The sequence below is a fragment of the Oryzias melastigma genome, unplaced genomic scaffold, assembly GCF_002922805.2.
Source record: "Oryzias melastigma strain HK-1 unplaced genomic scaffold, ASM292280v2 sc00305, whole genome shotgun sequence".
Taxonomy (NCBI): domain Eukaryota; kingdom Metazoa; phylum Chordata; class Actinopteri; order Beloniformes; family Adrianichthyidae; genus Oryzias; species Oryzias melastigma.
In genome coordinates this window covers 32,579-55,731 of record NW_023416915.1, presented here as the reverse complement: position 1 = coordinate 55,731, position 23,153 = coordinate 32,579, and the positions used below count along the sequence as shown (strand labels likewise).

The 23,153-nt window shown below is 41.3% G+C and overlaps 3 protein-coding genes across 4 annotated transcripts; 2 read left to right on the top strand and 1 right to left on the bottom strand.

The window, feature by feature from the left end:
• The first annotated feature begins 107 nt into the window (after window positions 1-107).
• On the top strand, window positions 108-15,645 carry mcm10 (minichromosome maintenance 10 replication initiation factor). Of its 2 annotated transcripts, none has more exons than XM_024262627.2 (18): window positions 108-427; window positions 1,812-1,861; window positions 1,934-2,455; window positions 3,412-3,588; window positions 3,664-3,783; window positions 3,861-4,050; window positions 4,128-4,293; window positions 6,621-6,788; window positions 8,643-8,759; window positions 8,856-9,052; window positions 10,914-11,008; window positions 11,500-11,613; window positions 13,186-13,641; window positions 14,258-14,385; window positions 14,462-14,575; window positions 14,856-15,001; window positions 15,085-15,127; window positions 15,212-15,645. In XM_024262627.2, exons 2-18 carry the CDS (start codon window positions 1,855-1,857, stop codon window positions 15,293-15,295), a joined length of 2,844 nt encoding a protein of 947 aa, XP_024118395.1. In that variant the 5' UTR covers window positions 108-427; window positions 1,812-1,854; the 3' UTR covers window positions 15,296-15,645. The 2 variants fall into 2 exon arrangements, with proteins under 2 accessions (XP_024118395.1, XP_024118394.1); XM_024262626.2 differs by having other exon boundaries at window positions 108-432; window positions 1,814-1,861.
• Window positions 15,646-17,492: 1,847 nt separating this feature from the next.
• Window positions 17,493-20,345, top strand: LOC112139785. The gene is made up of 8 exons (XM_024262615.2): window positions 17,493-18,875; window positions 19,187-19,257; window positions 19,400-19,576; window positions 19,674-19,732; window positions 19,814-19,861; window positions 19,971-20,027; window positions 20,119-20,250; window positions 20,325-20,345. Exons 1-8 carry the CDS (start codon window positions 18,703-18,705, stop codon window positions 20,343-20,345), a joined length of 738 nt encoding a protein of 245 aa, XP_024118383.1. The 5' UTR covers window positions 17,493-18,702.
• LOC112139786 (putative nuclease HARBI1) lies at window positions 20,333-21,942 on the bottom strand. The gene is made up of 3 exons (XM_024262617.2): window positions 21,044-21,942; window positions 20,843-20,954; window positions 20,333-20,772 (listed from the first exon to the last, which is right to left on the bottom strand). The coding sequence occupies exons 1-3, from the start codon at window positions 21,143-21,145 to the stop codon at window positions 20,396-20,398; spliced, it is 591 nt and encodes a 196-aa protein (XP_024118385.1). The 5' UTR covers window positions 21,146-21,942; the 3' UTR covers window positions 20,333-20,395.
• Between the last annotated feature and the right edge of the window lie 1,211 nt (window positions 21,943-23,153).

The following is a 23,153-nucleotide window of genomic DNA, read 5'->3' as shown; positions in this document are numbered from 1 at the left end:
AATTTTAGCCCTTTAAAAGCCTGATTTTTCAACACAAAAAAATACTACAATTGAATTAAATAATTATATTTAAGCTAAACTATAATAAGATATACACTGACGAGTGGTCATATCTTAGCTGTCATGGGGTTCCGTGACTAAATGCAGTTTTTCAAATGAGGAAAAATAAAAAATTTGATCAGGCAAATCTTTGGCCAACTAAAATCTTTTGCGTCAACAAACGGGGTCTTGCGTGAGGCGCCAGTTTTATTATTCTCTCTCTGCCGCGAATGAAGGCACTGACAGACAGGCAGCTTTTCTTTGAGCGTTTCTGGACCTTTTTCAGACGATTTCTTCGAGTTGTTTCGAAACACAATCAATAAAGACTTTTGGCATTTTGCATAAGTGACGACGTTTTTTAAAAAAAACCGAACGGAGCCGCCGCCGACTGAGGTGAGTCGTTTTTATTTTTTATTGAGCACGTACTGAAGTACAGTGCAATCAACACATTAGAACTCATTGTCATAGTAATTTAAACATTAAGTGACGAGACAAGAAAGAAGAAGAAAATACATGACAGTATACAAACTAGAGACAAAAAAATGCAATATTTGCTGTTTCTGCTTTTTTAATTTTAATAATTTCAGAGATTCACAGATGTCTAGTGTTTTTTTGAGCCTTTATATTCTTGGAAGCTGAGATTGTTTTTAAATATTGTTAAAGTTCTATTTTAAGAACCAAACATTCTTGATTTCTGTTCATTACTTTACTTTTATGCATGTGAAACTTGGCCATAAATAAAAACATGCTAAAGAAAGCCTCAGGATATTTGGAGCTAAAGTTGTGAAAATCAAAAATAACATCTCTGTTATACAGTTGAAAACCATTGAAAATCCAGTCAGTGATGAATTTGTGGGTCTTTCCAAAATTTAAACGTAAATTCTTTTGACCAAAACAAATGGACTGAGGTGAGACAATGGCAGAAAAGTACTGATAATGTTGGGTAAATTGTTGGCGTATTTATGAAAATTAATCAATATTGTTTTTCTTTTTTGAACGTTTTTATTTACATAAAAGCTTTCCATACAGATTTTGTTTTATGTGGCATTTAATTACTACTATTTAACTACTTTTGTATTACTATTAAAAGTGCTTCTCATTAAAAAGTCTGTTGCATTCAATGACCCGTAGTCTACGATCAGCTGTCAGACAGGAGGGGGTTCCAGCAGTTTCACCTTTTGGATTGTGCCTTTTTCCTCCACCTAAACCAGGAGTCGGTAACCTTTAACAGTTAAAGAGCCATTTGGGCTCGTTTTCTACGGATCAAAACCTAGAAGGAGCTGCATAGTTTTGCTACGGGTCCTTAGAAGTTTCTGGTAGGATTCTGTCAGGATTTGAACTCACAACCTTCCAGTCTCAGGGCAAACACTCTATCTTCAAGATTTATTTATTTAGTTAATGTTAAAAAAAAAAAGCAGTTTTAAACATTTTTTGCTTCTTTACAGATTTTCAACGGTTTCTAAAGTGTCTTGTTGTTTCTTAACTGTCTGGCATCCCTGTCCGAAAGGGCGTTTTTAAAAAAATGAATACAATCTGCAGTTTATTTATTTTATTACCTTAAAATGTGTAAAAGGGCGAGGAGGGCAGAGGCTTGTCTGACAAAACCTTCTGAATCTGCTGCAAAGTCTTTCATCAATAAACATGATTCTCTTTTAAAAAGCATTTTCCACCATTTTTCTGCACAGTTTATTTGTAAATATATTAAAACAATTTTAAAGTACTGCTTTTGAAGCAGAAGGTACAGGACAAGATACTGATGTATTTTATTTTCCAGGTAAACCACTAATCTGCAGCTGGTGCATCCACACCTCTGAAATGGACAGTAAGTGTCGCGACATTTGATTCTGAAATGATTTTGAGTCGGTGGAAACGCAAATGTCGTTTTTTTCCACAGCTAAGGATGATCTGGACATCTTAACAGCACTGCTTGATGAGGATGGAGATGTGATTGAAGAACAAGAGCAGGAGGGAGATGATGACCTTGAAGGTGTTTCTGATGAAGATGAGGATGGAGAGGAGATTAAAGATCAAGAGGAAGATAATGAAGGCAACAAAGGTGAAGATGGAGGCATGAGTGAAGAACAGGAAGACTACGACTTTGAAGGCTTCTTCAATGAAGATGATGAGGATGAAGGTGCGAGTGAAGAACCAGAACAAGAGTCTGGTGTGGAAGGCCTCTGTGGTGAAGATGAGGACAGAGGCGTGAGTAAAGAACAAGAACAGCAAGACGATGACCTGGACGGCCTCTTTGATGAAGACGACGAAGATGAGGAGTACACAGAAGGCATTGAAGGGGAGGTCTTGGCCAGAGAGGTCGTGGTGGCAGAACTTTTTGGAGATGTGGACGACATCGAGAAGGAGGAGAAAGCGGATGATGGAGGAGAGAACCTGAACAGATCCAAGGAGGAATTGCAGGGTAGGTGCTGAACATGGCTGCCATGATTAGTCGACTAAATGACTAATGGAACTATTAAAATAGTCGATGACTAATTTAATAGTCGATTAGTCGTTATTTTATATTATACAGAGTCAGAGTGTAGTAAAGGTGAAAGTTATAACAGCATTCTGCTAGCTTTTTGATTATTTGAACAATTTTTAAGAGTTTATTTGGCTATTTTAAGCTACATGCTAGCTGTTTTGGCTAATTTAGGCTTTTTTTTGTTTTTAGGTGTGTTTGGAGTTTAGATAATATTTCAGCTACATGATAGATATTTTGTTTTTTTTTTCAGGTTTTTTGCCTAATTTGGAGTTTAGCTTATATTTCAGCTACATGCTAGATATTTTGCTAATTGTTTTTCTTTCAGTTTTTTGGGGTAATTCGGAGTTTAGATAAAATTTGAGCTGCATGCTAGATATTTTGGCTAATTAAGGAATGTTTCATTTTTTTTAGTCTGATTTGAGTTTAGCAAATACTTCAGCTGCATTCTAGCTATTTTGGCTATTTTGGGTTTTATTCCGTTTCTTAGGATATTTTGGAGTTTAGCTAATATTTCAACTGCATGCTAGCTATTTTTGCTAATTTAGTCTAATTTGCCATTTAACTTATATTTTAGATGGCTATCAGCTTCAGTGTTTTTAGCTATCAGCACAAGCATCTTCAGCAGCCAAATTCAGCTTACAGCATTCACACTAGCATTATCCCAGGTAATGTTATATATCTAGTTTGTAGTTCGTTTAAAGCTAATGGTGGTTAATATGTGTGTTTTACATCTAGTTTGTACATGACCCGATTTGTAGACTGATTGGAAAAAATCCTCTGTGATTAGTCGACTATTAAAGTAATCGTTTGTGGCAGCACTATTGCTGAAACACTTTCACATCTGAGTCACGTTCAGACATCCTTTCATGGTTTCCGGTCCCTTGTTTCTCCAGAGACCCTCCGGCACATGCAGGAGCAGATGAAGAAGCTGCAGGAGCAGCTGAATGAGAAGGAGAAGGTTTTGGCCTCATCGTCTATCAAAGGAGATAAGGGTTTGAAACGAGTAGCTCCCACTGCAGCACCTCCACCGTCCAAACAAGCCGGCTCACTCAGAAGCAAATCACAAGCAGGTAAAGCCGGGCTTCTAACTTCCCTGTGCTTCCAGGGATCTGTTTGACTGTTCTTCTTTTTGGCATCCACCGCAGCGACAGCAGGACTCTCCAGACTCCAGGAGTCCTCAGACTTTTCCTCACAGCTGAACAATGCTGACGCATTCAAACGCAAACCGAGAGTGGCTCATCCTCCGAAAGCTGCATCATCATCTGGTAAAACATTTCCTCGATGCTTCTTCTGGATTTGCTTTGTTTTTGTGTTAACCTGTTTGTCTGTGGTTTCTCCTCAGAGAGCAGAGGGGCGCTGATGGAGATAAAGATCAGCAGCTCCTTCCAGCCCGACAGTAAAGCTGCTCCTGTTCGCTCGCCTCCTGCCCCCCCCAGCAGACCAGCTGCATCAGCAGGGCGCCCTAAGCCCGCCCCTCTTCCTCCTCCCCCAAAAGACGTGGCCGTTGAGAAATACTCAGGACTCCGACTCAGGTCTTATAAACTCCTCACTGATGACAGACTTTCTGTTTTCTTTTAGCTTCACGCGTTCGGTTTCCGTCTGCTTTCAGAAAGCCGCGGGTTTCCTCCATCGAGATGGACCACAAGATGGCTGGCCGGCGGCTGATTCGCCTGTCGCAGGTGCCGGAGCGTTTGACGCGGGAGAAGCTGGAGGACAGCGACTGGGTGACGTTTGGTGTGCTGGTTAACAAGGCAACGCCACAAAGCAATCGCAGTGTAAGCAGCTGTGCAGCTTCTACTTTTGAGCTCTGGGTGATTAGTGTCTGCAGAAAAAGAAGAACAATTTATAAATATATTCAGAAATACAAAATTGTGTAGAAATTAATATTTTGTGCACAACTTTGCAGAAAAAATATGAACACAACCTTTAGTTTTAGGTTGAACACGTCTCTTTAGAATTCAACTTTTCGTTGTCTTGAATAATAATTTGTCTTCAAAAATCCGTCACGGGTCACAGGCTGATACATGGAGTCCAGAAACATCGATCCAACTGGGAGAGCATGCGCACTGCGACTCATTTATTAAACTACGATGGCAGGAAAGTTATCTCCACTGCCCTCCAGTGCTGGTGTTTTGCCAAAGAACGTCCCCTAACAGAATTTGTTTCCCCAGTGTCAGTCATCATTCTGGCAGGGGGAACGTACCTTAGCACAACACCGGCCAGCAGCAGCATGTTAGCATGAGGGATCCTCACTTAGCCGGGCAGTTTATCCTGGAGAGGTGGGGCGGACGCTCCCGCTGCAGGTCCTGGACCGGTCCAGGTGTACCCTTGCCTTCACCCATCAGTACCCGGGCCGGGCTCTAGCAGCACCTTGACCCTGAAAGGGATAGCAGGTTAAGATAATGGATGGGATTGCACAGTTTGATCAATCAATGTTTCTGGACTCCATGTGTCAGCCTGTGACCTCGTGACGGATTTGTGAACAGGACAAATTTGTATTCAAGACAAAGAAAAGTCGTATTCTAAAGAGACATGTTAAACTCAAAACTAAATATAGTATTCATATATTCTTGTGAACAAAATATATATTTATGCGCAACTTTGTATTTATGAAAACAAATTTCTATTGACAGCTCCCTTACACCATACTTCTGGTCAAAAATTGTTTTAAGAAATCAAAGACAGAACATAAAACATGATAAAACAGACGTTTGACTCTTAAATCCAGGTTGGAAAACTTCTGCAGACTGAACCAAGACTCTGAATATATAAAACCTAAAGTCCTGTTAAGATAAAAATTTGTTTTAACTTCCTGTGGCATTTTCTCATGATGGAGGACATATATCAGGAAAATTAATCCTAAAACTGCATTTCTGAGTATTTCTTTATTCAAAAGTTGTGAATCAGAAGCAGACAAATGAGATGCAGAATGAAAGTGATCGTATTTGTGACATAGAAAATATGCTGGGCAGTCCACACACTCGTTTCACTGAGCTCTCAGGAGCAGGGAGGGGAAGAGGGCGGGGTTGCTCTGTGCCAACGGTCCCGCCCACAACTTAGAGGTGAATTTCTGATGAACCCCTGCCACTCTGGAGAAGTTATGTTCTTGAAAATGACAGCATCATCATTATTAAAAATACCACTGGGAATGCTTTGAATATAGATTTTTCTTTCAGGTCTTATCTTTTTTTTATTTATTTTTTTTTTTACAGATTTTTGTTTCAAAAACAGTTTTAAAACATCAGACATTAGAAAACAGAAGTTTGACAGTGACTCATAATTCCACATTAGGAAAATCCGCTGCAGAATAAACCAAAACTTTTATGCTTCAAGTGTTGACACCAATAAAATTTACAGAGGTTTTGGAATTTTTACATCAAAGAAAGAACTTCCTCCATTTATTTTAAACAGAGTTCAAGGCTAATTCTGGAAAATATCCCAAAATACCTTTAAATCATCTCCTGAAACTTTGAACTGGACAGAGTGAGTGTGACATCATCCATAAGAAGCGCCTTAACCAAATTAAGTCAATTTAGCCGCCATTTTTTCACAGTACAAACACTGCCATCCTATCAAGAGTGAGCTTGTTGGAAGGCCACTGCCCACCACTTGAAAACGGGCTCCTGAGAATCTGTCAAACGTTTAGAATATTCATATGACACCACCTAACTTTCCATGATATTTTTTCAAGTTGTAAACTGGCCAATCAGAGGCCTCAGTCAACTCTGACAACTCTGACCAATCACTGTCGTCTGGCTCCAAACGGCGGAATCTGTTTAGCAGAAGAATGGCGACAGAACTGAGCCAGAGGTTAGGCGTTATCTATGGGTGACATCACACTCAGCTCTGTCCAGTTCCATATATACAGTCAACGGTTTTGACACAAAACACAATTGCAAAAAAAAAAGCAATTGATTTTATTTTTATTTAATATGATATTTAAACAAAATAATATTTCTGAATGAAATGTGCTTTGAGAACTGCATATTACTTTGAATTATGGGTGAAAAACACTTTGATTTCTTTTTTGTAAATTGACACATCAGAACAAACGTCAGCTTGACTCATGTTCCATACCTGACAGAGTTCGTTCTCTTTGCAGGGAAAAACCTTCAGCATCTGGAAACTCAATGACCTCCACAACCTGGACGTGTCTGTTTCTCTCCTTCTGTTCGGAGAAGTCCACAAGGAGCACTGGAAGCTGGAACCAGGAACGGTGATCGGGCTGCTTAACCCGAACCCCATGAAGCAGAAGGACGGATACGAGGGGGTGAGCAGATGGAGCGTCCTCGTTATTACCACAAATCTCCTCTAAATCAAGTTTAGGGACTGGAAGACAGTCATGTTTATTTGTTTGATAACCATTGTTTGTCTTTTTAGAAAACTCAGTTTGTTAAATTGTTTAAGCGTAATTAACCCTTTAACACCTGAGGCGTTGCTGACAATGTTTAATAAGCATTCACACTATAGTGATCCTCCTGGTCCTTTCTATTTAAAAAAAGAATCTTTTCTTTTTTACTTCAATTTTTTTTTTTTTACTTTTATGTCCCTCCAGGGGCTCCGTACCAAGGCAATAAGCTGCAGAAGAAATACTTTTTTTTTTTTTTTTTTTTTTTGGGTTATTAAAGGGTTACGTTGATGCTTTGGAGTTACTGGCCCTTATTAACCCTCCCCAGCAGTGAAGTTGCCTGGGAGGGCCACAATTTTTCTTAATCCTTACCAGAGGGCCGATCCGCCGGATAGGACTGCACACCTTCATAGATAAGATAGGAAAAAGGGCACCACTTTAAATGAGACCAAAAGCTTTGTAAGCTTTATTTATAAACCTGTCTTCTTCACTGGAGGCCACCTACTGCAGATTATTTGCGAGCGCCATCTGCAGGCAAACTATGTAATTACAGTTTGGAATTAGTTCTACAGTAGAGGAAACACCGTCTGAAAACGTATGAGGGTCATGTTGAATAAGGAGGCTAGCCGCCAGTTGCCTTTCCCTGATTTAAGCCATGAAAGCAGACATTCCTGATTTATTTCTGAGCTCCTTTTCCTCAGAGCTTGTTGTTCTAGAACTGTTAGGATCTTTCAGCAGAAAAATAACTTTTTGTTGGCAGTATGTGAATGTTTTATGTGTAAACTGCATCTTTGATTACTAAAATGGAATAAAGAAAGAGGTTGTTATAGTTATAATGGAGTATTAGGGCCCCCATGAAAATAAAAAAGATTAACATATGAGAATAAAGTTGTACAATTATGAAAAAAAGACTAAATTTTGCGAGAATAAACTTGTAAAATTATCATTAAAAATGCAACTTTTTCCACATAATTTTGCAACTTTATTCTAGTACATTTTTAAAAAAAATTTCTCATACTTTTACAACTTTCTTCTTGTATATTAGTTTATATTTTTCATGGTGGCCCCAACACTCAATCATATTGATGGAGAAATAACCGTAAATAAAAAAATAAAAGTATGACTTATAGCTTCGAAATCTTAGAAATTTATATATTTCCTGATACATATCCTGAAATATTTTTCCTGACTTTTTAGTTTCTGTAGTTAAGTTAAAGCAGGATAAAATAAGTGAAATAAAAAAAAAAATCAAAGAAAACATTATTTGATATAGATGAAAGCAAAAATAACTTTTGCAAATTGCAAGTAATTGATGTTAAATGAAATCTACATTAGTTAATTCAAAGAACATTGTTTGGAAATAAACAGAATCCGAAATGTAGATATAACTATTAGACCCAAAGCTATAAAGACAGGTCTGGGTTTGGCCTTAAATGTTAAGCACAGCTAAAATGTTAGAAGTATTTATCCATGTTTAGCTGAAAGTTTGAGGGTTTTAGACTTCAAAGAAAACGAATGTTACAAAGGATTTGAAGCTTTTCTCCTTCATTATAAAAAAACAAAAGAAAATAGCTTAGTATTTTAAAAGCATCAAAGTGAGTGAAACCAAACGACCAAACAGGAATCTGGAGAAAGAGGGAACGCTTCTAGAACGCTTCAAATAATAGAGATTCTGCTGAAGAATCAGAGGAGAATTTCTATATTATGGATGTGTTTCAACACTCATGTCAACTCTTTTATCTTATTTAGAAACAAATCTCTTTTTTGATATTCCAGGTGAGCTTGACGGTGGATCACCCACAGAAGGTGCTGGTATTGGGTGAGGCTCAGGACTACGGCACCTGCAAAGGCGTGAAGAAGAACGGAGAGCCCTGTTCTCACATAGTCAACATGGTGAGTCCTGAATGAAGCTGCGTCCCTCCTCCTCCTCCTCCTCCTCCTCCTCCTCCTCCTCCTTCTCCTCCCTTAACTATTTGCTCCTCCCTGCAGTACGAGTGCCAGTACTGCCAGTATCACGTCCAGGCCCAGTACAAGAAGATGAGCTCAAAGAGGGCGGAGCTGCAGTCCTCCTTCTCTGGAAAAGCCCCAAACGCCCTGAAGGGGAAGGGGGGCGGCCTGAGACAGCGCCTGTGTCAAGATGGCTTCTACTACGGCGGTGTGTCGTCCTCTGCCTGCGCCACCGCGCTGTGAGTGACCACAACACAAGCACTAGAATGTTTTCTTTTTAGAGAGATCCATCAGTTCGCTTTAAGGCTGTTTGTGCATATCTATGCTTTAAAAAAAAAAGAAACAGCTTATATGTTAAAAACATGTCATCTTTGAGCCACACCCACAACAAAACTAGCACTCTTCTGATTGGCCAATTTGACCCAAAAAAGAGAAAAAGTGTTTCCAGTTGTCTTTTAATTGGCTGTATCGTTTTATTATTGCACAGAAAGGCAGACGAAGAGGAGAAAATGTTTAATACATCAAAGACTGAAGATGACACATCTGGTTGAACGTTTTTACTGCAGCTGCTGGAGATAAAATAATTACTATGATCTTTGGATTAAAACAGGGGTCCCCAAACTACGGCCCACAGGCCGGATCAGGCCCTCCTCCACATTTGAAACGCCGATCGAGAACCACATAGAACGTGACTTTTTAGCCTTCTGCAGTCTGAACTATGATGGAGAGGAGAGAATATTTATTGGTTTGATAGTGATTCGCTTTTTCTTTATTTCTCTATCATTATTATTTGTCTTCCATGCGTTTTTTTGGACATCTATAGCACTTTCAGCTACTTAGCTCATTCAGTTTATAAAATATTCAGCTCTTTCAATGCTAGCTTTTTTGACTGCTTTGCCTGTTACTAAGGATTTCTAGACTATTTTGGGGTTTAGCTAATATTTTAGCCACAGACTAGCTGTTTTGGCTAATTTAGGCTTTTTTTTCAATTTTTTGGCTAATTTGGAGTTTAGCTAATATTCTAGCCTTATGGTAGCTGTTTAAGCTAAATTACACATTTACCTGTTTTATTAGGTTAATTTGGAATTTAGCTAAAATTTCAGCTATATGCTAGATGTTTTGGCAAATTTTTGCTTTTTCTCATTTTTTTGTTATTTTGGAGATTAGCTAATATTTCAGCTGCATGCTAGCTGTTTTGGCTAATTTAGAATTTCTTCGGTTTTTTAGGCTAATTTGGAGTTTAGCTAATATTTTGCTAGGTATCACCTTCATCAGTTTACAGCATTCACGCTAGCATTATCCCAGGTATTGCTATATATCTAGTTTTTGAAATGTTTTAATATTGTTTTTTTCTATGAAGATTACAAAGATTAATTATTTAAAATTTTTCTATGTGTTGGTTTCTGGAAAACCGTAAATTTTTACGTTTAGGCTGTGATTACTGCACTTTTCTCTTAGCATACGAACCGACCCGGCCCCCACATCAGAGAAGAAAACAATTATGTGGCCCTGACAGGAAAAGGTTTGGGGACCCCTGGTTTAGAAACATAGTTAAGTGTACAACAGAATCAAATCAAGCCACAAGCCTGGTGGTAAATCCAACTTCATAGTTTTACATCTAGTCAACAAAAAGTCTTTCATAGCGTCTTTTCTGCCTGTAAAAAATAAACTGCATCCACTGCTAACTGGCATTAATGTCAGTTGTGAACTAAAGCGTTTCTGTAGTCTGTCCTCTATGGGTGGTTAAAGTGCTCCTGCCCCAGATGGAGGAGTTTACGGATCTTGGAGTCATTTTCACCAGTGAGGGAAGATCGACAGGTGGATTAGTGCGGCGTCTGCTGTTATGCTGGTTCTTGAACGCACCTCTAGCTCATTGTGTTCCAGGGATGTCCAACAGAGTGGAGGGAAGACGCACTGGAGAGACTACGTCTGTTCTGTGACCCCTGCCCTAAACACAACAAACTCTAGACTAAGTTTACTGTAAATATGTGACATTAAAGTGAAATGTTTAACTCAACAGCACACAGATCATCTCCGGTCTCCTTTCTGAAAGACACTGACATTACAGTTCTCATTTTCCTGAACAAACGTGTTTTCCAGAACTGCTTCCAGACCAGGCAAGCCTCAGCAGAAGACTCTGGAGCAGCTGTTTGTGAACGGCTCGGCTCAGCTGGTCAGGCGGGCCAAGCAGATAGGTAGGAGCTGCCGGCTCTTCTTCTGCTTTACCACCAGCTGAACTTCACTGCAGACTCGGTTTGAGCTTCAATTCAACAAGACTTGGTTACGTTTATTTGGCAAATTAACCTTCTAAGACCAATTTAGTTTGATTTTAAAAACAGTTTGACATAATTATGGATTTCTCAAAGCAAAAGAGGAACGTTTATGAACAAATACAAATTCTTACATTACCAGCTTATGGAAAATCCTTTTTCGTCTCAAAGCACAACTAATCAGAACGTCTGGAATCGGCTGCAGAATGAACACAGCTGAAGCACTGATGGAAATCAGGACTTTGAATCCATTCGTATCATCACAGATGACCCTGATCATTCTCTCTATCTGATGAACAGTGGAGTGCTTTTTCCAAGAGCTACAACCGCTACAGCCGGCCTCACTCTATTGGACTGTACATCTCACTTGGTTATTGTCATTTGCTTGATTGCACCTCATTGTTTTTATGTTCCAGCCATGCAGTCTGGTGAAGTGTCTGGCTGCTCCACTGAATTCAAGAGTCTGATGTCACTGCCGACTCCTGGAGCTCTGCAGCTGAAGCGGCACCTGGCACGGAGCAGCCAGTCAGGTGATCCCCAGACCTTATTTATACGTCATAAACTCACTTTTATTCAGAGTTTTTATTGAAACTTTGGTTGGACAATTAACCCTTTATTACCAGAGTTTTAGCTCTAGTGTTCTTTCACTCTTCAACCGTTTACATGATTAACGTAATTCCAGCAGATCCTGAAGCAGAGAAAAGCAGCTTTTTGTCATTATGCAACACTTTATGTTCATAGAGCCGATATGAACATCCACTTTTCTCCGCTTCAGAATCATCTGATTCATGATGATTGGGTGAACAGTCGAAGTGCTAGTGTAGGTCATGGAGCATGTGTTAGTCAGGCGTCAGTTTGAGAGTCACGGTTCAGATCAGTAAACAGGAAAAAGGCCTAATAACATGATAAAAGCCTACAATTTATTTTTGGAATAAATCCACGGTACACATGGCTTGTTATCCGCACGGATCATGGATCAGCTGTAATCCGTTGCATCCCTACTTCCTCTCTTTCTTGGTTTTTACAATCCCATCATCACTACTGTTCCTCCTCTCAATGTGTCCAGTAATCTTCGTTCCTGTGTTCATCTCCAAAAGCTACGTTCACAGCAGGGATGTGACCAGTGTTCAAGAACCCGCTAAACGTGGCTTCTTGAACAAGCGTTTAGCTCCGCGTGTTCACACTGGACAAGCAGGAAGGGGCTTCTTCTTCTTTTTTTTCCTACATTTTTTACGAGCTCATGTTCGCCACCTACAGTGGTGTAAATCTGGTGAATCTTGCTCCAGCATAGACTTTTCATGGAAAGTGGTTACTTAGTATGGAGAACAAGGTGAGACAAATTGATATAAATATATATACGCTATTAAGTAAATGTGTCAAATTATTTAAAAATTGGGTTAAATAAATACAATTTAAATTGATAAAGAAATATTTAAATATGTGTGGCATTAAATATTAAAATGTCTATTGGAAGGCATATTTACATATTTCATGACATATTTAATTATTTCATTGCAAGTGTGGACTCAAAGGGACTAATTTGAATGAATGTATTTAATAGGAAATTGTTAAATAAATGTGCCATTAATTATTTAAAACTGATATTAAATAAATGTCATTAGATGTGTCAATATTTAATAAAAATTCAATTTTAAATGATTTTAGCAGCATTTCTTTCATGATTTAATAAAAGATTTCATGGTCCCGGCACATCGTTTCATTATGTTATCTGTCAAACTGTCCAATCAAACTCAGTGGGCGGGTCTAAGTAAGATTGTGTGGGCGGGGCTAACTCTGACCCTTGAGGATATGAAAGCTGGATTTCTATCTCATGAAACTCTGGAGTTTATGAAAGTTTATGAAAGTTTTTCAGGTTTTGTCTGGAACCTGACGCTCATACACGCTGAAAACTTTGTTCCGGTGAACCGTAGAACTTTAGTGAGGGCCGCTTGGTCGAAGCTCCTTCTAGTTCCACGTCTGTGGGAGCTCAATAGCGCCGCCTGCTTCTCTCCACTGCTTTCCCTCTTTGTTTTGGACTGTTGGCCCTAAGAAATCTGAAGTATTTAATAATTAATCAACCTAGCGTTTTTCTCCAACTTCAGTCTCCAAAGGTCCTGCTGGAGCTCCTCTTCAGTCCATCTCAGCTTCTGAGCTGCTGAAGCAGCAGAAGCAAAGACAACGAGAGCTTCAGGAGATTCAGCGACGGAGGGCCAATGAGAGACTGCAGCAGAAAAGCAGTGGTGCCTCCACGTCGCCTCAGACTCCAGGAGGGGTGGTGTCCCCGCTCAAAGCTTCTGATGCTCCCAAAACCCCCGCCGTACCCCCCACCCCGACCCTGGGGCGAGGTTTCTCCGTAGGCGACGACATCCTCTTCTTCGATGGATGCCCGCCTCCAGCTGCATCGTCCAGCCTGTCAGCCGCCAAGCTGGCCGCTCTGAGGAAACTCAGGGCCAAAGGGGCGGGGCTTGAGAAAGAGGACCCCAATGCGTTGAAGAGGAAGAGGAGCAACAACAGTGAGATCAGCGCTCGAGTGGAGAAGAATCGGAGCTCACCCAAAGGTACAGAAACACGTCCTGGACTACACGACTGTTATAGCAGATATCCTTTCAAAACAAACCAGACGCTCCAGGATTTCATGATGTTCTGATCACAACTGTTGACACAAATTCAAACAAACCTGTGATTTGTTCCACATTTTCACCGCAACTCTGACCAATATAATGTGACAACAGTCATGGATGACGACAAAATAAGACAGGTTTCTTGTTTCTCTAGAGGTTTTTAAAAACTCCTTGACTGAGTTTCAGGCTGCTGTGAAACATTCAAAGACCCAGTTGTGTCTAAGAACATCAGCAAGCCTAAGATCCTGAAAGCTTTTTTGTCTCTTTTAAGTTCCTGTGATTTCTGCTGCCTGACTCCTCTGAACAGTTTTTAAAGTTCTGTATTGATAAAGTCAACACTGTCAGGTTTTTACCGTCTGCTTTCAGCCCTGACCCTTCTGTTTTAACGTCACACCTGCTGTTTTAGAGCATTTTGAGCCAGATTTCAGAGATAGTTCAGAACCTGAGGGCCTCCCACCTCCCAGGTGACTGAACCCCCCCAGACCCCTGAAGGAGGTGAGTGATGCTGCAGGCCCCTGGATTCAAACCACCACTCTTCGTGTTTCTTGTACAGAAAATGTCAGCGCTGAAGATGAGGAGCCAGCCCAGAAGAAAAAGCGAGATCAGCTGCGCTACATCCAGTCGGAGGAGTTCCAAAAGATCCTCAACGCTAAATCTCGCCATGAGATCGTCCTCCAAGCAGTACGCTTGTGTCTACAAATGAGCCCCGCAAAGACTGTCACCTGGTTGAATATTTAACCTGTGGTCTTTTTTTCAGGCGGAGTACCAGCTGCAGGAGCGCTACTTCGATGCTCTGGTGAAGAAGGAGCAAATGGAGGAGAAGATGAAGGGCATCAAGGAGATGAAGTGTCGAGCTGTCACCTGTAAGAAGGTACGGAGCCTGAGAGATCACCTGCTGGTGGACCGTACGGATCATCTAGAGTTACTAGAAGAAACTCCGCTTTTCTCCTTTAGAATCTACTGGAATTCCATTGATCGTGTTAACAATTAAGAAATTCCAGTAAATCAAAGAAGATAAACACTGGAGAATCTGTCGCCCCCTGGTGGCATTTTGGGAAATATGACCGTAAATTTAATAAGATGACCATAATGTCCCCCAAACCCAGATCAAAGCTCTTAAATCTGCCTTCTTCTTCTTTGATGTCTTTTAGTGCAGCTACACCTACTTTAAGCCAGCAGATCGCTGCGTCCAGGAGAGCCACGACCTGCGCTGGCACGACGCCGTCAAGCGGTTCTTCCGGTGTCCCTGCGGACAGAGAGCCATCGCTCTGGACCGACTGCCGCACAAACACTGCAGGTCAGAGGTCACAAAAGCAGCATGCGGCGCCTCCATGCTGCTCATCAGGTCTTTGGGTTTCATGTTTGGGTTTCCTTTTCCAGCAACTGCGGCCTGTTCAAGTGGGAGCGTGACGGGATGCTGAAGGTATAACCCACTTCACCACTGAAAGAAAACTGCAGTCCGGGTCCAGTGTGTCAGAATCTTTAACTCATGTGTTCGTTGTTGCAGGAAAAAACTGGACCAAAGATAGGGGCGGAGCTTCTGCAGCCGCGAGGAGAGGAGCACGCCAAGTTCATCAACAGTCTGAAGTAACTCCAGGTTTTGAGAGGAAAAATCTGCAGGGTTTTTATGTGAGGCTTCATGTTTTTAAACCTTTTTATTTGAATATAATCCCTCTTTGAATATCTTGTGTTTTAAAGCTGGAAACTGTCTGATAAATCAACGATTCTCAATGTTTTGTCTTAAATACATTTTTTAACCATGTTTTGTACATGAATGCCCTTAACTCGTCAAAATAAAAGCTTCTTTTGTTAAAATAGAAAATCTGAAATCTTTAGAGGAATTGTTTTTGGGAAATTGACACATTTGGATGATTTTAAGGAGCTTTGAATACTTGAAATAGTTTCCTGATGTTTCTATGATAAATGATGTGACGCGTGCTACCGCTGGTGACCACTAGATGTCTCTGTTGGTGTAAAATCTCAACCTCTAAGTTTAGAGTCTTGACTTAAAATTGTGTTGAGTAAAATATATAAACATTTAAACACATTTTCTTAAGCTTTTGTCAAATTATTAGTTTACATCCTTGATAAAGGAATATTTCCTTCTACTGAAAAACATGTAAGTTCAAGCAAAACATGCTGTCAGGATTCTGTGATCTGGTTTTGTCTTGTTCTGTTTTCCCTGTCAGTCTCACCATGTTCAGGTCAAATCACCCACAGGTGTCTTCATGTAGTTAATTGTCCTCAGCCTATTTAAGTGTCTGGTCTTCAGTACTGCGTTGTGATGTCACTGGTTTGTTCTCCTGGTTTTGTCATATTTGAGTTTACTTAGTAAATGTTTGTTTTTCTGCCACCAAATCTGGGGCCCGTTCCAAGAAGCAGGTTCAACAAATTTAGAGTTCGAACCTGAACTTGGAGTCACTGGACTCTAAATTCTCAAACTCAGGGTTTTCAGTTCCAGAACAGCTGAAAATGTTTGATTCAATCAACTTGAAGAACCAGAACCAGGTGTGAGCATCGCGATCATTAAAAGCCCTGATCAATGGAGCAAAGACGGTACGATTCACCATGGCAACGGGAGCAAACACCTCTTTTGTACTTCCGGCAGCGGAAATTGATAAGTTCCTGCAAGCATATGCGACTATAGGAGAACATTTTCATCAAGAAAAGCAACACAGCTGCAGCGGTAGAACAGAGAGAAAATATCTGCAGTTATTTGAATCATTTCTAATAATGAATAAATAATGTCAGGAAGGTTATTTTGTCTCTTGTTGAGTAAGGAATGGTTTTTGATCTGTTACTAATTTAACCAGTAATCTCCGTAATCGCATGAATGACCAGTTTGGGTAACCCCCCCCTGAAACCGAACTCAGAGTTCCAACAAAACCTGCTTCTTGGAACGGGCCCCTGGTCTCCTGCAGTTGGGTCCTCCACCAGCCCTGACACATGCAGGTTAGAGCAATAAAGAAAACTTTTTTTATTTCTAACTATAACAAGTCAATGTGTGTTTGCATCTGAGGAGGCAGTAATTTTATTTGTGCCATACGACGCATTTTACAATATTTAAATCTTGAAGTAAATAGAATTCATTCTCCAAATCCAGGTGGATGATGAGGATGATCACAGCTGGTCTGTTTGGCTGAACCAAAAAGAGAAAAACTTTCCATCTGTTCCTCCAAGATTTGGTCAGTTTAGATTCTCTCGTAGTCGGGATAATTTAGAGTTGATGTAATCCTGTTCCTATTTTAGGATTACTGCGGTTTTCTTCTTCTTGGTGTGATGTTACCTCCAGACTCTGCAGCCCTCTGTGCTTATGCTGGAAGAAGACAGAGTTTCTGTGGTCATCTGATGCAAAAAGACAGTTAGATTTATGCTGATGAATATTCTCATTCATCCAGGCGATGTTGATGTGCTGAAGTTGAGTATCTGAACACACTGCTTGTCTCCTTCAGAATCTACTGGAATTATTGTGTTAGTGGCTGAAAAGATTTTGGGTTAAAGCGTCACCGGCAACGCCTCAAGGGTTAAAGCTGTGAGCTCTATTTAGAGAATATGGCCACAGAAAAAAAAACATGGTACTGAAAATGAAGTCCCTCCCCCAGCCGGAGCTGGACGCAAAGAATACATCTTTTGCTCCTGAAATCATTGACTGGAAGTCCTCAACCACAACCCCGTGTTAAGCTTTTAACCTTTCTTCCCCTTGATAAACCGTAACTGCTGACGTAATGGGCTGATTCACAGAGAAAAAACCTGCTTTTCATCTGCTCAGAGGTAGACCGGTGTAGACTGTTATAGAAATTAAAACACCTTCATGTTGACTTGACAGAAATAAAACGATTAACGTTCTCTTCCATTTGAAGCTCATCTTGCACACTAAACTGTCGGACAGTCAGTTTTTTTTCACATTTAAAATCTTAAAAACTGATAGTTCTGAAATGTTTTTGTATCATTTTTAAAGGGGTTTCCTAATGTTTGTGTGGCAAGGAAAAGGCTGAGCTTCCTCTGTTTGATGACGCACCTGGTACAAGCCAATTAGGTAGTCTACCAGGTGTGTATTTAAAGGGCTTGCGCAGGGTCATTCTGATGATCGACACATTGCTGCAGACTGCGCAGATCCCAAGTGAGGCTGGATCCTGTGTTAGGCGCTTTGTAAGCGGCATTGTTGTTGCCGGGCCACATAGCGCAAACAAAGTGGATTGACGGCGTTGCGTGCCCCCCGCTCCTTCTCTGCACTGGTTGCTGCGGTGTTGGGCGGCAGCTCTTCCCTGGCTGCTGCAGGTGTCCGCAGGCTTTCCAAACTTTACGTCATTTCAGCACGCTTGGCCACCTTGTCTGATCACGTTGGTGACTGACTCCACCCCTTTGCTAAAGGCTGCTGCTTTGCTTGATCTTTTGTTCTGGTGTCCAGGCTTGACAGTGTCTTCCTGCGCTGAAGACCTGATCCATCGGCATCCACCAGAAGGAACTGTATTTTATGAAAATCATTTTTAATTCATTTTATTTGTCATTTTTATTTTTATCTGGAGTTGTTCTGGTGTTGTGGAGCCCTGTCCTTTCTGCGTTCTCACAACAATCTGTTGGATTCTGCAGGGACTCCACGACCCGCACTGAAACAAAGTCGACTCCTTATTTTTAATTTTTCTTTTCTTTTTGTCTTAACTTTTCAAGTCATTTGTAGTTGTTTTCCTTGTCTTTTATTGCAGAAGTTGGGAGTCAGGAAGTAGCAGCAGGTGGTGGTTCCTGTGTGTTCCGGCTTGGCCGTCACGTGTGTGTGTTTGCTCACCCAGGGGCCCGTTCCAAGAAGCAGGTTCAACAAATGGAGTTCGAACCTGAACTAAGAGTCACTGGACTCAAAATCTGTGAACTTGGAGTTTTGGGTTTCTGAACAGCTGAAAATGTTTGAGTCAATCAACTTGAAGTTGTTGGAACCAGAATCAGGTGCGAGCGCCACGACCATTAAAAGCCCTGATCAATGGAGCAAAGACAGCACGATTCACCATGGCAATGGGAGCAAACACTAGCAGAGCAGCATACTTCACGCCGTCAGAAATTGACATGCTCCTGCAGGCATATGCTGACTACGAGCCTGTTTTCCGGAGGAAAAGCAACACTGCTGCAGCAGCTAAACAGAGAGAGTCGGCGTGGGAGGAAATCGCTGCCAGAGTTAATGCGTACGTATATATTTTGATCATTTAAATTCAGGATGAGTACAAAATAATGGCAGTAACATACTTTTGTCATTTTCTAAATTAAAGATTATATCCTCACATCAATACTGACACAAGTAATCTCCGTAATTGCATGAATTCTTAACAAATCAAAAGGGCAATTACATAATCAATTTCTGTGGTTGATATAGGGAGTTTCTGAGTCAGGGTCAATAAGCAATCCAATATGTCATCAAGAGTAACAGTTTTGTTCCTCATAATGCTCCTCTTAAATGCATCCAACACAGAAATGCATATATATGTCTGTATTTCAGGTGCAATCCAGCAGGCATAAAGAGGACCTGGCAGCAGTTGAAAATGAAATATAAAAACATAATCCAAAAAGGTGCGACTGGTCATGTACTGACTACTGAACTTTACAAACCCTAATAAATTTTAAAAAGTTAAATGGCTCAAAGTAATAGCACATCAGCTGCCAAATTAGCATGGTTGTATTCACAAAATGACATAATTTCACTTCCACTCAGCCAACAGAAAGAGGGCAGACGCCAGAAAAACTGGAGGAGGACCTGCCCCCCCACCACTGACGGAGGCAGAGGAGATGGCCCTCAGCATCAACACAGGGAGACCAATGGCTGACGGGATTCCTGGGGGGAGTTCTTCTGAGGGAGCCACTCCACTCGACATGAGGGCATATGTCTCATGTTAGAGACCTTCCTATATATTCTTAGAATGGGTTACTTATGATATCCAAATATTACACTCTGTTATGTCATTTACTTATTTTATTGGTCTTTATAGATTCTGCTGGCAACATCTCCCTTTTGGAGCCTCCTACCACAGCAGAACCTCTGGCTGTTGTGAGTACTCCCCTACAGAATGGTGAAATGAAGACAGGTATTACTATAGAGAGACTCTTAACAAAATGCTGGTCTTCATAGGACTGTGACGACATTGAAACTATGTCAGCCACAGAGAGATCAACAGAGGTAACGATCACAGACTGTCTACACAGTCGCATTGAATTTTATGTGTGGAGTTGCTTAAGGATGTACATTCACCTCCTATACTGACGTCATCATGCTCCCTCTGTTCCAGAGTGTGGGAGAACGGAATGATGAGGCTCCAACAACCTCAGCAGCTCAGATGAGCTCAGTTCAGTGATGTTCTGTAAATGCTAGAATTCACATCTGGAATATCTATCATTTCCAATGTCATGGACCAATTTTCATTTTTTAATTCACAGTTGCCAGTGAGGGATTTATACAGGTTAAGTCTTCTCAAACAGATAGAGAAGCATGACAAAGAGAGCACATTACTGGACCGTCAGATTGAGAAGACAGATCTTGAGATCCTGATTCTAAAACACAAACTAGAGGTAAGTGTCAAGTTACAGGTGCATTAAAATGTTAAATGAACCCTGAAATGTAACTGTTGCTTTTGTGTTTGTAGGAAATAAATGGATCCAAATAAATTTATTTTGAGTTCAGTGTCCTTCTTTTATTGCTTGTGGAGGTGGTGGTCTATTGCCAGAATGCACTGCGACAGATCATGTCTCTGACAGTCCTTCCGTCCTGGTAGTCTGCTGGTTGGATGGGATCGTCCTCTGGCTCTTGAATTTGTATGGCAGGGTGTTGCTCTCCTCTAATAATGGCAATATTATGGAGAACAACACATGCCACAATTATGTCACAGGCCCTCTCAGGTCTCACTCTGAGGTGACGAAGGCACTGGAAACGGGCTTTCAGCAGGCCTATGGTCATCTCCACCCGGGCTCTTGTCCTGTTGTGAGCCTGATTGAAGAGCTGCTGAGGGCCTTCTTCAGGTTCTGGGTGAGGGGTCATCAGTGTGGGCTGGCATGGGTAACCCCTATTCCCAAGTAGAAAGCCCACAACTTCACCTGTAAGAAAATTCACATCAAATCACGACTCCATAAACTTTAACTTTAAGTGTGATGGGCATATACTCACCAGATTGCAGTCTGTTACTCAGGGTTGATTCACGGAATATGCGTGAGTCATGAACAGAGCCAGGCCACTTTGCCTCCACGTTTGTGATGACATGTGCAGCATCACAAATGATCTTTGTGGTGCAGCAGATACATATCAGTCCCAGTATTGTGATAATTGTATTTATGTTCTTTAAATAAACGATTATAGTAGTTGGTGTACCTGCACATTGATGCTGTGGACGGACCTCCTGTTCACATAGTCCCCCTCATTTATGGCAGGTGCAATTATGGGGATGTGTGCCATCAATGCACCCAACCACATTTGGAAATCCTGGGGGGGGGATTTTCATTATACATTGTCCTATGTCTGAGCAAGATTTAATTAAGTGATCATTTTTCAAGATGACCATACTGGACGACATACAATACCACTAACCTGCAATTCTGTGAAACTCCTCCTTGATCACTCTAAGGGGTTTGTGCCCAGGGAAAACAACGAATATGTGTAAGAAGTGCTTGAGCGCGAGGCACACTTTCTGGACAATTCTGCAGACTGCGGCCTTACTGGTGTGCTCGGCATCCCCGATGTTATAAAGGAAACTATCATTTGCAAGGAAACGCAGTGTTACACAAAGAATCTGCTCAGATGTCAGAGCGCGGCCTCGATGGGTGGTGTGTGTGATGTATGGGCGGATGAGATCATGAATATATAATAGCGAGTCCCTGGAAAAACTGTATCGCTCAAATAAAAATGTATTGGGTAGCGCCAGGCAATCGACACGTGGCCTTAAAATCCTCTCCCGACGTAAATTGCATTCCCTCCGGATTAATCCAGCCTCCTCGTCCACAGGATCCTCGATGAATGGACAGGCCATTTCGGTTTTTGCGTGGTGTTAACGTGACGTCTCTGATTTGATTGATCTCTGAATGTCAATGAGGAAGTCCTATTTAGACTACCGTCACTTTAAAAAGGGGCGGAGACCACAGAGAACTCTAAGTTTCTTGAAGGAAACCTGCTACTGACCAGGTTTCGTTCACAGACTCAGTTACCATAGTGATTGATTCTGAGTTCAGCTTAACCCGCTTCTTGGAACGGGCTTGGTTTCGCCCACTTTCCCGGGTTTGAGTTATCTCTCTTTCTGGAACCGAAAACTCAGAGCTTTGGTGAATTTGGAGTTTACGAACTCAGAGTTCCAACAAAATCTGCTTCTTGGAACGGGCCCAGGTGTATTATCCATTTTCTCAACCGCTACTGCCCTTTCGGGGTCGCGGGGTGCCGGAGCCTATCCCGGCTGCTGATGGGCGAAGGCGGGGTACACCCTGGACAGGTCTCCAGCCTGCCGCAGGGCCTCAATCACACACACATTCACTCTCACATTCACACCTAGGGGCAATTTAGAGTCACCAATTAACCTATGAAGCATGTTTTTGGACGGTGGGAGGAAGCCGGAGTCCCCGGTGAAAACCCACGCATGCACGGGGAGAACATGCAAACTCCACACAGAAAGGTCCCAGCCGGGAGTCGAACCGGGGCCTTCTCGCTGTGAGGCAAGAGCGCTAACCACTGCGCCACCATGCAGCCCGCCAGGTGTATTAGCGTCTATTTATTTTGTTTAGGTCTGACTACTCATCCGTCCCAACTTCCAGGTCAATTTTATTCACCAGTTTTTAAACAGAGTTTTTAGCTAATTTTAAACTCTGTATTTAATAACATTTTATGTACATTTTTAAATTGTCTCTGTTACGGCTGTGGCCGTATTTGGTTTTATTTTCTTTTTGGTCTTGTGGAGTTTCTGTCAGAATGGGACTTCTGTATATGTTTTGTGGATCTTTGTGTTTTTCTGTCTTGATTTCTTTCAGGTGTGGTGCTGGAGGCGTGGCTCCCCATTGGTCGGACCTGAAGGAGGGAGCCTTTAAAACCACCATTTGGACCTCCAGACCAGGAGAAGGGAGCTGGGCTGCAACATGTCTCCACTGCAGCTCAGTGAACTTCTCCACCTGTTATATTTTGTGTGCACTTTGTAGTTTCTTTGGTGTTTTGTTTAGGTCCCACTCTGTGTTCTGTGTTTAGTGTTGGTTTATTTTAGGTGAAGCTGTAGGGGTGAACTGCCATTTTATTTAGTAAATGTTTTCTCCTGTTTCTGTTAGTCCAGGGAGGTTAGTGTGTGTCATTCTTTTACAGTTTCTTTTGCAGGTAAGCTCCCTGGGTTGAGTTAGTTGGGGTTTTGTTTGTTGTTTTGGCCTTGGTTCACCCTGAAGCCTTTTGCTTCACTTTTAGTTATTGTTTGGGTGTTTTTGTTCTTGTAAATAAATATTGTTATACTTTTATG

Coding starts and splice junctions, on each gene's coding strand:
- mcm10 (XM_024262627.2), top strand. Junction 15,002..15,084: donor CTGCCGCACAAACACTGCAG/GTCAGAGGTCAC, acceptor TTCCTTTTCCAG/CAACTGCGGCCTGTTCAAGT. Junction 15,128..15,211: donor AGCGTGACGGGATGCTGAAG/GTATAACCCACT, acceptor TCGTTGTTGCAG/GAAAAAACTGGACCAAAGAT.
- LOC112139785 (XM_024262615.2), top strand. CDS start 18,703: ATGGCAATGGGAGCAAACACTAGCAGAGCAGCATACTTCACGCCGTCA. Junction 18,876..19,186: donor ATCGCTGCCAGAGTTAATGC/GTACGTATATAT, acceptor TCTGTATTTCAG/GTGCAATCCAGCAGGCATAA. Junction 19,733..19,813: donor CAGCAGAACCTCTGGCTGTT/GTGAGTACTCCC, acceptor TGGTCTTCATAG/GACTGTGACGACATTGAAAC.
- LOC112139786 (XM_024262617.2), bottom strand. CDS start 21,145: ATGTGGTTGGGTGCATTGATGGCACACATCCCCATAATTGCACCTGCC. Junction 20,955..21,043: donor TCCACAGCATCAATGTGCAG/GTACACCAACTA, acceptor TGCACCACAAAG/ATCATTTGTGATGCTGCACA. Junction 20,773..20,842: donor GAGTAACAGACTGCAATCTG/GTGAGTATATGC, acceptor ATTTTCTTACAG/GTGAAGTTGTGGGCTTTCTA.